General features: G+C 43.7%; 1 protein-coding gene across 1 annotated transcript in view; it reads right to left on the reverse strand.

Moving 5' to 3' along the window:
• Nucleotides 1–3,252, reverse strand: part of E2F7 (E2F transcription factor 7) — a 40,478-nt gene extending 37,226 nt beyond the window's left edge. Inside the window, exons 1-2 of the mRNA XM_019960211.2 lie at nt 3,020–3,252; nt 2,235–2,324 (exon numbers count right to left, since the gene is read on the reverse strand). Coding sequence (XP_019815770.2) covers nt 2,235–2,324 — 90 coding nt within the window. The 5' untranslated portion in view covers nt 3,020–3,252. The remainder of the gene's footprint in view (nt 1–2,234; nt 2,325–3,019) is intronic.
• Between the last annotated feature and the right edge of the window lie 8,532 nt (nt 3,253–11,784).

The following is an 11,784-nucleotide window of genomic DNA, read 5'->3' on the forward strand; positions in this document are numbered from 1 at the left end:
AATAAAAAATAGGCTTAGGGAAGCTAGGAGATTTATTAAAACACTGTATCCCCAGCAACTGGAACATAAATATTTGTCGAAAAACTGAATAAATAAATTTATTCAAGCTTACGGAGCTAACAAATGGTAGAACAGGAACTCAAATCCAGATCTGACTCCAAATCCCACATCCTCAGCATCCCCAGAAATCCTCTTTCCTTTACTTTACAGCAAGGTGAAAAGAGAGATGAAAGCCCCTTCGAGCATCTCCTGGATGCTCATCTCTTCCTTTGCCATCTCTTTGACAGGTGAAATAAGCCCTGCATTCTATTTCAAATATTTTAGTCACTTTCCTAAATCTCTGTGGAGTCATTTGGAGTTTTCTCTATACCCACTAAAATATGAAAGCTCAGCCAGGCACAGTACTTACTGGGCTAGAATAGGAGAAGCATGCTTGTTGAAAGCACTTAATAAAAAGTCATCCACTTGGGAGGAAAGAAGTGGATACCAGGTTTGCCTTTTCTTGCCCCTTGGCTCTGTCTCTATGTAAAGGTATACACACGGCTTCACTGGTGGCTCAGACGTGAAGAATCTGCCTGCAGTGCAGGCGACCCAGGTTTGTTCCCTGGGTCAGGAAGCGCTCCTGGAGAAGGGAATGGCAACCCATTCCAGTATTCTTGCCTGGAGAATCCCACAGAGGAGCCTGGCGGGCTACAGTCCATCGGGTTGCAAAGAGTCAGACACAACTGAGTGACTAACACTTACTTACTTACTTAAAGGTATACACATTCTTTCAAGGCTGTTCCATCCAAATTAGGAAGGAAAACAAAAAGTTTTGCTCTGAAACTTGCAAAACCAAAACTCTGAATATATAAAGTCTGGGCATTGCCACTCTCATATGGCAAATGGAATTTTTTTAAAGTCCTCTTTAAAAACACTAATGTTTTGGTATACTTCTTTTCCCAACAAAAATAAATCAAATCCTGGGGTGGGGGGTGGTGGTGGAAATCATACGTGAAAAAGCATATAATTTCACATGTATCCAAAATTAATGGTTGTCAAGTATTCTTCAAAGGCCCATATAACAGGTGCTTTGCAGGCAGGCAGTTTCAGGATGCACGCTAAGCCTAAAATTAAGCTCAGGGACTGAGAGAAGTTCAATGCCTGAGGATGTGGCTGTGCTCAAATTGATATTTAAAATTTCTAAACCTGGCTATGTCATATCTACTTGCCTCTGCCTAAAAATGCTTAGGTGTTCATTACTAACAAGCTCTTCCACCTTTTCAGTAGGGCACCGGCTGGCAAGGGCATTGTGATGACGCGAGTCCTATTTAGACACTGCTATGGTTGGTTACTTCGTCATGTTTCTTGAACACAGCGCCACTGATTCACAAATTACAAGGCATGCAAAACCACAAGGGAGGCCTCAGTGCAAAACCAGCAGGGGCACTGCAAAATATTCAGTCTTGGGGAACTCAGTCACTTTATCGGGAGGCACTGCTCATGCTCTTGGGAAGATGGAACAGCCTCTAGGAGCTGGCTCGTCAGTATGAAGAACATCTCTCTATACTTTAATAATCTAGCACATAGAGTTTTCCTGGGAACTGAGACTTAACATTTCTGACCAGCATTAGCTAATTCTACTTTTTTTTTAAATTTTGTATTGGGGTATAGCTGATTAACAATGCTGTGATAGTTTTCAGATGAACAGCAAAGGGACTCAGCCATACATACACATGTATCCATTTTCCCCCAAACTCCTCTCCCAGCCAGGCTGCCACATAACATTGAGCAGAGTCCCCTGTACTACACAGTAGGTCCTTGTTGCTTATCTGTTTTAAATATAACACTATGTACACGTCCATCCCAAACTCCCTAAACACTTCCTTCTCCCTACACCCCCAACCATAAGCTCCTATTGGAAGTCTGTAGGCCTGTTTTGTGAGTTCATTTGCATTAATTCTACTCTTGATAACTGTAGACACTACAATCTTTTGACTGCAGTGTCTAGCATATCTTTGATTCATATAAATTTACTTCAGCATTACATGTAACCTAGCCTCTTTCCACTACTCAATGACTGAGAAACTGAAGGATAATGGTTGGATGTCTCCTCCATTAGAAAAAAAGCATAGTTCTAAAATGTTCACCAAGATTATTATAAGACAAACACAAGTGGGATGCTGGAATCCTTAACTGAATTAGACATTACCATCCTAAATATGATAGAGTTTAAGGTATTTAAGTTCACTTACCTTTTGTGCATTTTCCCCATCTTCAATTGCAAAATCTAGTCTGGGCGGCCTGCTGATCAGGTCTTTTAGTGTTAGACAGTTTACCTCCATCTGTAACATACAGTTACATTAGAAAATGACTTTACAGTTGGATATTCTTTCCGTCAACAGAAATATCTATTACTTGCTCATGAACATGAACTTCCCCTCCCTAAACTCATCCTGGGAATTTCCGGGGTGGTGGCTACCCCAAGTCTGTAAAACGCACATGAATGAACACAAACACTCAAAGTTGTGCTTAGCAATGACTGAAATTGGTAAGAAGAAAAAAAAAAACACGATAAAAATAGTCATTTTTAATGAAAAGTAACAAGACAAAATGAAGTTTCAAGTCAAGAGGGTGTAGGGGAAATCTGTCAGAAAGTACAGGGTCTCCTAGGTCAGTTAATTTTGGCGCAAAGAACTGGGAGGAATTCGGCTTTGACGGGGGTTTGAATGGGGGGAAGGAAACCTGATCGCTAGACCAAACCCACTCAGTGCCTAGCGCAGTCCCTTCCCAGGCTTCCGAGCAGACCCCAAAGATAAACTCTTGCAACGAAACCCCCAGCTCGTGAGGTAGGGCAGGTCCTCTTTTACCGCCCGACCGGAGGGCGAGCTGGAGCCCAGACACCCCACGCTCGCCTGGTCCAGAGGCAGCGATGCCTCGATTCCCCGCCAGTCGGGGAGGGGAGGGGTGGCAGACTGGTAGCCGGAGCCGGAGGGCCCCCTTTCCCCCCAATTCCCGCCTCCCTGCCAGCGCTACTTACTCCCACTCTGCGAAGGAGCCTTCCTGCCTCTCCCGGGACCTCCGCAGCCCCACAGTGGAGCGGGATCAGCTGGGGGACTCGATCAGCAACCGGACGGCGACATCGGGCGGGCAAAGCTAGGCGAGCAGCTCCCCGCTCCGAGCACCCTTCGCTAGCGGGGACCCCGTGGCGTCCGCGGAGCGCCAGCGTCCCAGCCCGCCGAGCGCGACTCCAGCTCCGGACCGCGGTCCCGGCTAAAACACCTCCTCTGGCGCCTAGAGACCGAATTCGAGCATCCGCCAATCAGCGGCGGCCGGCGGGCCGGCCCCGGCCAATCGCGCGGCGGCACGGCCCGGGCTCGCCGCCCTCCGCGTCTTGGCGCTCCTGGGCGCGCGTTTCGGCCTCACCCGCCCAATTGTGGCCGCATCGCCCCCTCCCCTTCCGGGTACCTGGAAACCTCGGGCCCGGGAGCTGATTCCTCCCGGGCACGCGCGCCCGGGAGGCCGCGGGAAGCGAGGGCGGGGGCGGCGTGGGGAGGAGGACGAACGTTCTTTTGTTGTGCCCAAAATACCCGCCCGTCCCTCGGCTGGCCGCGCGGGCAGACCGCGGGCACAGCCCGGGGACGAGGGAGCAGATGGAGTTTGGGAAAACGATACACACACTCTGGATGCTGCTGCCGCCGCCACCCCCTCCTCCGGCAACCTGCGTGGCCGCGAAATTGTCCAGGCTTGTTGAGGCCGACTTCTAACGCGATCGCTGGAGTGACACGTGAACCATGTTACCACGCTCTGCTGCGGCGAGCAGATGGCACGCCAGTTAGCCCTGGAAACTCGACTGCCAGCAGGACCAGCTGCTTTTTCTTTCTCCTTTGCAAGTCCAGGAAAGTTTATTGGTGTTGTTCCCTTTTCAGAATATCGCCAATAATTAGCCTTATTAAAGAACTCACTAGTATTCTGGGAAACAATCGAGGAAATTTCCTCAACATTGCTGATTTGTATGAAATATTTCACTTCCTTCAACCTTAGTTTCTTACTTAAAATACGAATGTTGATAGAGCTGTGTGTGTGCGTGTGTGCGTGTGTGTGTGTGTGTGTATTAATAGGCGTGACTGTTAAGAGCAGCTTTAAATTTACAGAAACATTGAGAAGATAGTACAGGGAATTCCCATACGGGGGGCACCCGGTTTCATCTATTGGTTAACATCTTAAAATTTGTATAGCACGTTTGTTAAGTTAATGAACCAATATTGCTATATTATTCTTAACTAAAGCAATCATTCAGTTTTCCATAATTTTTATCCAATGTCCTTTTTTTCTGTTCCAGGATACAGCGTTACATTTAGTCTTCATGTCTCCATAGGTGCCTCCTGGCTTTGACAATTTCTCATACTTTGCTCATTTTAGATGACCTTGACAGTGTTGAGGGTTACTGTCATTTTGTAGAACGTTCCACTGTTGGAAATTTGCCAGGCTTTAAACCATGTCTACAGACATTTTCCTACAAACAATATACTTTCTAGCACAGATATCATTCTCATTATTATCCTTTATGTACCAAGTATATATATGTATGTATATATATATACACACACATACACACACACACACACATATATATATATGTATGTATTGCTGTTCAGTTGCTCAGTTGTGTCCGACTCTTTGCAACCTCATCGACTGTAGCCTTCCAGGCTCCTCTGTCCATGGTTTTTTTTCCCAGGCAAGAATACTGGAGCCGGTCGCCGTTTCCTACTCCAGGGGATCTTTCCAACTCTGGGATAGAACCATCTCTCCTGCAAGTCTCCTGCACTGTGGGTGGATTCTTTACCACTGAGAACTGGAAGCCGCCTATATGTGTGTATGTGTGTGTATATATATATATATATATATATACCTGTGTGTATATATATATATGTTTTAAACAAACTATCTGCAGAGTTCAGAATGCTCAATCAGTGCTTACCTTTGTACACCAGGGGGACATCCCTGGTGGTCCAGTGGTTAAGACTTCACCTTTCAGTGCGGAGGGTGTGAGTTGGATCCCTGGTTGGGGAGCTAAGATCCCACATGCATTGTCTTTGAAAAACCAAAACAGAAGTGTTATAGTAACAAATTCAATAAAGACTTAAATGGTCCACATTAAAAAACAAATCTTAAAAAAAAGATTGCTGGTAAATACAGAGTGAAAATCACTGCTAGATCATACATTAAAAAGACAAAAAAAAAATGCATGGGAAACATTAAACATAAACGAAAATAATAATGTAATAAACATTTGACACTTTTATAATAGAAATGGTATTTTAAACTGAAGTCTGTCTTGTAGGTAGAAGCATAAGGACAAATACAAAGAATAAAATTGCAGTTTATTAAATTTTGCCATTGTAGTGGAAGCAGAAAGTTAGATGAATAAATGTTGTTTTACAACTATATTAGTTTCCTGTAGCTATTGTAACTAATTACTGCACCCTGGGTGGTAAACCACAGATTTATTTTCTCACAATTCTGGAGGCCAGAATTCTGAAATCTAGTTGTTGACAGGGCCACACTCCCTCTGATACTATAGTGGAGAATCTCTTCCTCCCCTCTTCCAGTTTCTGGTGGCCATAAGCAATCCTGACTAACGTATGGCTTTCTTGCTCAGATCTCTGCCTCAGTGGTCACAGTGCCTCCTCCTTGTCCGTCTTTAATCTCTCCTATGTGCCCCTTATAAGGATACTTGTCACTGGATTTAGGTCCTATCTGTATCATCTGGAATGACTTCATCTTAAGAGCCTTACTAATGTCTGCAAAGACCTTTCCAAATAAGGCAATATTCACGGATTGCAGGGATTAGTGGTGTAGCGTTAAAAAATGCCTGCAGTGCAGGAGATGCAAGAGACATGGGTTCAATTCTTGGGTTGGGAAGATCCCCTGGAGGAGGAAATGGCACCCCACTCCAGCACTCTTGCCTGGAAAATCCCATGGGCGGAGGAGCCTGGTAGGCTGCAGTCCATGGGGTCGCTAAGAGTCAGACACAACTGAGAGAGTTCACTTTCAGTTTTCACTTTCACGCATTGGAGAAGGAAATGGCAACCCACTCCAGTGTTCTTGCCTGGAGAATCCCGGGGATGGGGGAGCCTGGTAGGCTGCCGTTTATGGGGTCGCACAGTGTAGGACACGACTGAGGTGACTTAGCAGCAAGCATGCATGCATGCCTTTTTTGGGGGGACCCCCATTCAGCCTTCTAGATCACCATTCCAATGGTTATAGTTTATTCATTTCTCTGATATTTCAAAATAATACTGTATTGTCTCTTTGAAGTTAGGCAGCTTTATGTTGTAGACCTTCTCGTAGCATTTTCTGAATATTTTATCCACCTATTTCAATTAAAGTGAAAAGTGAAAGTGAAAGTGAAATCGCTCAGTCCTGTCCAACTCTTTGCAACCCCATGGACTGTGGCCTACTAGACTCCTCCCTCCATGGGATTCTCTAGGCAAGAGTACTGGAGTGGGTTGCCATTTCCTTCTCCAAGGGGATCTTCCCGACCCAGGGATCGAGCCCGGGTCTCCCACATTCCAGGCAGACGCTTTAACCTCTGAGCCACCAGGGATGTAATCTCTATTCAAAACATGAAAAACTCAGTATGTGGCTTCAAACACTTGTAATTTCATTAATTGCTTAAACAAGAGTGATTTAGAGGAAAACTAGAAAATGAATGTTTGATGAGCAACTTCAGAGACAGTTTTCCAACACATTTATTTATATTGATGTTTTCACTTCCCAGAATTCATAAGTAATCTGCCACTCAGTTACTCAGCTGAAGCTGATAGTGGCTGGGCCCTCAGGCAGGGCATCGAGAATATGTGACTTCTCCGTGGGGCTTGATCTTCCTCACAGCATGGTGATTCAAGCTAGCTAGACTTACATGGTGGCTTGGGGCTCCACAATGCCTCTCCCAGCTGACAAAGTGGAAACTGTGCTCTGTGCACTTTTGTGGCCACAGGCCTCGGGGTCCTGTATTGTGTTAAGCCTGTGGTTCTCAATCCTGTCTGTGCTTTAAAATCACCTGGAGAGATTTTTTTAAAAAGAACTTATACCTTTTTCCAGGCCCTCACTTTCAGTCTGTATGTGTTCCTAGGTTTGAGGTCGGTCTCTTGTCAGACTTTTGGACTCAGTGTGAGAAAGAGAAGGTGTTATGATTTGAGAGAATAGCGTTGAAACATACATACATATTACCATATGTAAAATAAGATGTCCAGTGAGAGTTTGATGCGTGAAGCAGGGCACCCAAAACTGATGCTCTGGGACAACCTAGAGGGATAGGGTGGGGAGGGAGGTGGGAGGGAATTCAGGATGGGGGGACACTGGATACCTGTGGCCGATTCATGTTGATGTATGGCAAAAACCATTACAATATTGTAGTTATCCTCCAATCAAAAAAAAACAACAACAACAAAAAAAACCCAAAAACCTATATCTGAACCACACACTCAAGAGATTTCTAGTTTACTTGATCTGGAATTGGACCTGGGTATTACATGTTTTTTCAGTTCCTAGTGTCATGTTCTTTGTATATGCTAATTGTATGGTTATTCATTGACTCCTTTGGATGCTTCTGACTCAGTGATTTCAGAAATGGATCCTCAGGCTCCATCAGTGAAGGCAGAAAGAAGTCACATATTCTTGATGCCCTAGTTGAGTTCCCAGCCACTGTTAGCTTCAACTGAGTAACTGAGTGACTGACAGATTATTTATAAATTCTGGGACTTGAAAGCATCAGTATAAGTAAGTGTGTTGGAGTACTGTCTCTGAAGAGTATGGCTATGTCATCACTGGTTTTCAGAAGGAGTTGAGGTTGTAAATGAGAAATCTGATGGGCGGGTGGAAATTAATAGACGAATGAGCAGCAGGGGCTGTGATCGGAAGATAACACAGCAGATGACTGACATTCTTCCGTATATAAGATACTGCGTGATTTTTCAAACTTGCAGATGGTCTTTTGCCCTTTTGGGGTTCCCAATCTCAATTGGTCACACTTTGCAGGGAAAATATACTGTGGTGAGATACAATACATGTCATTTAGTATGAATTGTCCAGTTAATATGTCAGCTTCCTCTGATATTTTCCTTTCCTTCCACTACTGCAAGCACAGTCATCTTGTAACATCCGTTTGCAAACGTTCAGTCACAGAAGGGAATTAAAAACTGATTTTTCACCACATGGATAACAGAGGGACCTTGACTTCACATCCTGGCAATTCTGAGGTGTCTGAGTGGATCGGTTTAATGGTTCTTCTTAAACTGAGGGCTACCATTTAAAATGTGCTTTGTCTTTAGATATTCCTGGGTCTGGGAATGTGTTACATTTGCTTCTCTAACTGCTTGTGGTTCAGAGAAGGCAGAAAATTTACTCTTGGCTGACCATAAGCAATGTCAGAAGGAGAATCAGTTCATGATTGGTTCCTGCTCATGACCTTAGTAGCAATTTTTTTAAAAAGATCATATTAATACCAAAGGGCAATTATGGCTCCCATCTCACGACATCCAGATGTCCAGCTATCCAAAGAGAGGTGCCTAAACTGTGCTTACATGTTCCACAGGGAACAGAGGAAATTAATTCTTTATCTTTACAGAGTCCTTGTCATCCTTCGCACTATTGAGCAGTCAGTTTGCTTAAAGATTGTGTGACTTGCATCCTCATGTAATTAAAATTTAACACATTGTGTGTGTGTGTGTTTGTTTGCACTTGTGTATGTTTTAGGCAAGGATTGTGCATGGGTTGTGCTATAACAAACATTTCAGCCCACAACATATAGGATGGATTTTGAGCTGAGCTGGGTGAGTCTGGGAATACCGTGGTCCTGGAGAGTGTATAGTAGGTCACCTCTTTATGCAATGCTACTTTTATGCTCCAGGTTTGGGTGTGGTTGTTTGGGGGGAACCACAGTGTTTGCTGGGTAAGAGTGGGGATTGACCACTAGCCTGGAAACCAGATTCTGAATGAAATGGGGGTAGGTGTCCTGTTAATCTCCAGAGCCTTAGCTAGAAGGGAAAGAACACACTTTGAGTTGTGGAGGAGCATAGGTTCCAGATTAAGCTTGGCCATGAAACAAAAGATATTGCCTACCTAGCCTTAATTTTCTCTTTAAAATTGCCAGTCTGATTTGGAGGGTCTTTGAGAGTCGTCCATTCCTGTCATTCTAGGTATTTATTGGATGCTGAGGATATTCTCTTAAAACTGTTGCCACTGACACCTAATCACTTAGTGTGGATATGTAAGAATGTTTGCTGAAGTCACTTTTTAGTTTCCATATTTGGTGATAGTGGGCACATTTCTCTACTTGTTATATTACATTATGTACATATATACGCGAATAATGAGAATGTTAAAAAATATCAGGCCAAGGACTGATGTTCGTTGTCATTTTTCTAAGCTTAAATTGGCTAAATGTAATGTTGTGATTCATGGGGTTGCAAAGAGTCGGACACGACTGAGCGACTGAACTGAACTGAACTGAACTTTATATACAAGTTAAAATAAGATTATTTTATATAAGTTTATTTCTATAAATATATATTTTATAATTTATATTTATAATATACTTTATAAATCATACTTATAAAATTACATAATTTAATAAATATATAATACCAGATCAGATCAGATCAGATCAGTCGCTCAGTCGTGTCCGACTCTTTGCGACCCCATGAATCGCAGCATGCCAGGCCTCCCTGTCCAACACCATCTCCTGGAGTTCACTCAGACTCACGTCCATCAAGTCAGTGATGGCATCCAGCCATCTCATCCTCAGTCGTCCCCTTCTCCTCCTGCCCCCAATCCCTCGCAGCATCAGAGTCTTTTCCAATGATTCAATTCGCATGAGGTGGCCAAAGTACTGGAGTTTCAGCTTTAGCATCATTCCTTCCAAAGAACACTCAGGACTGATCTCCTTCAGAATGGACTGGTTGGATCTCCTTGCAGTCCAAGGGACTCTCAAGAGTCTTCTCCAGCACCACAGTTCAAAAGCATCAATTCTTTGGCGCTCAGCCTTCTTCACAGTCCAACTCTCACATCCATACATGACCACAGGCAAAACCATAGCCTTGACTAGACGAACCTTTGTTGGCAAAGTAATGTCTCTGCTTTTGAATATGGTATCTAGGTTGGTCATAACTTTCTTTCCAAGGAGTAAGCGTCTTTTAATTTTATGGCTGCAGTCACCATCTGCAGTGATTTTGGAGCCCAGAAAAATAAAGTCTGACACTGTTTCCACTGTTTCCCCATCTATTTCCCATGAAGTGATGGGACCGGATGCCATGATCTTCGTTTTCTGAATGTTGAGCTTTAAGCCAACTTTTTCACTCTCCACTTTCACTTTCATCAAGAGGCTTTTGAGTTCCTCTTCACTTTCTGCCATAAGGGTGGTGTCATCTGCATATCTGAGGTGATTGATATTTCTCCTGGCAATCTTGATTCCAGCTTGTGTTTCTTCCAGTCCAGCGTTTCTCATGATGTACTCTGCATATAAGTTAAATAAACAGGGTGACAATATACAGCCTTGACGAACTCCTTTTCCTATTTGGAACCAGTCTGTTGTTCCATGTCCAGTTCTAACTGTTGCTTCCTGACCTGCATACAAATTTCTCAAGAGGCAGATCAGGTGGTCTGGTATTCCCATCTCTTTCAGAATTTTCCACAGTTTATATAGAATATAATAAATATATTATGCTCCCTAATAGCATAATTTTAATAGTACTTTTTCATTAATAATACTCTGTAGGACCAAATGAAAATGTTTTCATTATGAAGTAGAAAGAAGAGTTTGGGGTGAGGGGCTCAGGAACTGGAAACTTGAAATACTTAAAATATCAGCTTTCCCTAACCTAACCACCTCATCCTATGCAGGAACCTTCAGCCTTAGAACAAACTTGACGAGTAGATTATTGAGCCTAAGTGGAGGTACATTAGCCCATGAGTCCCGTTAACAACTGGGGGAAGTGTGGGTATACAAATATTAAGGTTTTGTCTACAAGAAATCCCTCTTGAAATGCAAACTGTTCCTGGAAAGAGTAATCACTTAACTAACATCACTTGTGTATCATGTTAAGACATTTATCCTCAGATCATACCTGGGGGTAAAAATCATGTTAACCTTAAAGTACAAAATGTTGTTTCTCTATAATACCTTCTATAAAACACTAAACCTTCTAGCCTTGTTCTGAGACTCACTTTTGCCTCCCCATTGAATTCGGGGCGCCTCGTCACACATACTCTCAAGTCCTTCCCACCTCCCTGACACCCAGGGCCTCTACTGCCATATGTTGATTTCTTTCTACCCCCACTGGGGTTGTGTGATGCCAGATATCTCCATGTAGCTTGGCTACTCTGGCTAATGAAGCTGTTGGTACCCATGAAGTCAAGGATGCTCTATGATGCCACCATGTCCTCTGTCAAAGGCGCCAGCTACTGCTGCTGCCACCAGCAAGTAAAACCAGATATGGATCTTTGCTGGTGCTGTTGCCACAGAGGATGGGAGATGGGTTTGGCCCCCTTCTTGTACCGTCTTCTCACCAACCCCCCAAGCAAAGTTCATTTCTGTGCCAAGATAGGGAGTCAGAGAACAATCTCTCCTGGTGGTTACTTTTCACTTCTTATCCTTATTCCTAAGCATTGTCTTGGGGCCTGGGCTGGGGCCCCGATCTGGGAAGTAGATCTATAAAAGCACTTTGTTATATATAGTTGCTTGCCCCCTCCAATGGCTGAGATGCTGTGACTGGGTCAAATTTTGGTCTCTTTGGTTGAATA

The sequence above is a fragment of the Bos indicus genome, chromosome 5 (genome assembly GCF_029378745.1).
Source record: "Bos indicus isolate NIAB-ARS_2022 breed Sahiwal x Tharparkar chromosome 5, NIAB-ARS_B.indTharparkar_mat_pri_1.0, whole genome shotgun sequence".
Taxonomy (NCBI): Eukaryota; Metazoa; Chordata; class Mammalia; order Artiodactyla; family Bovidae; genus Bos; species Bos indicus.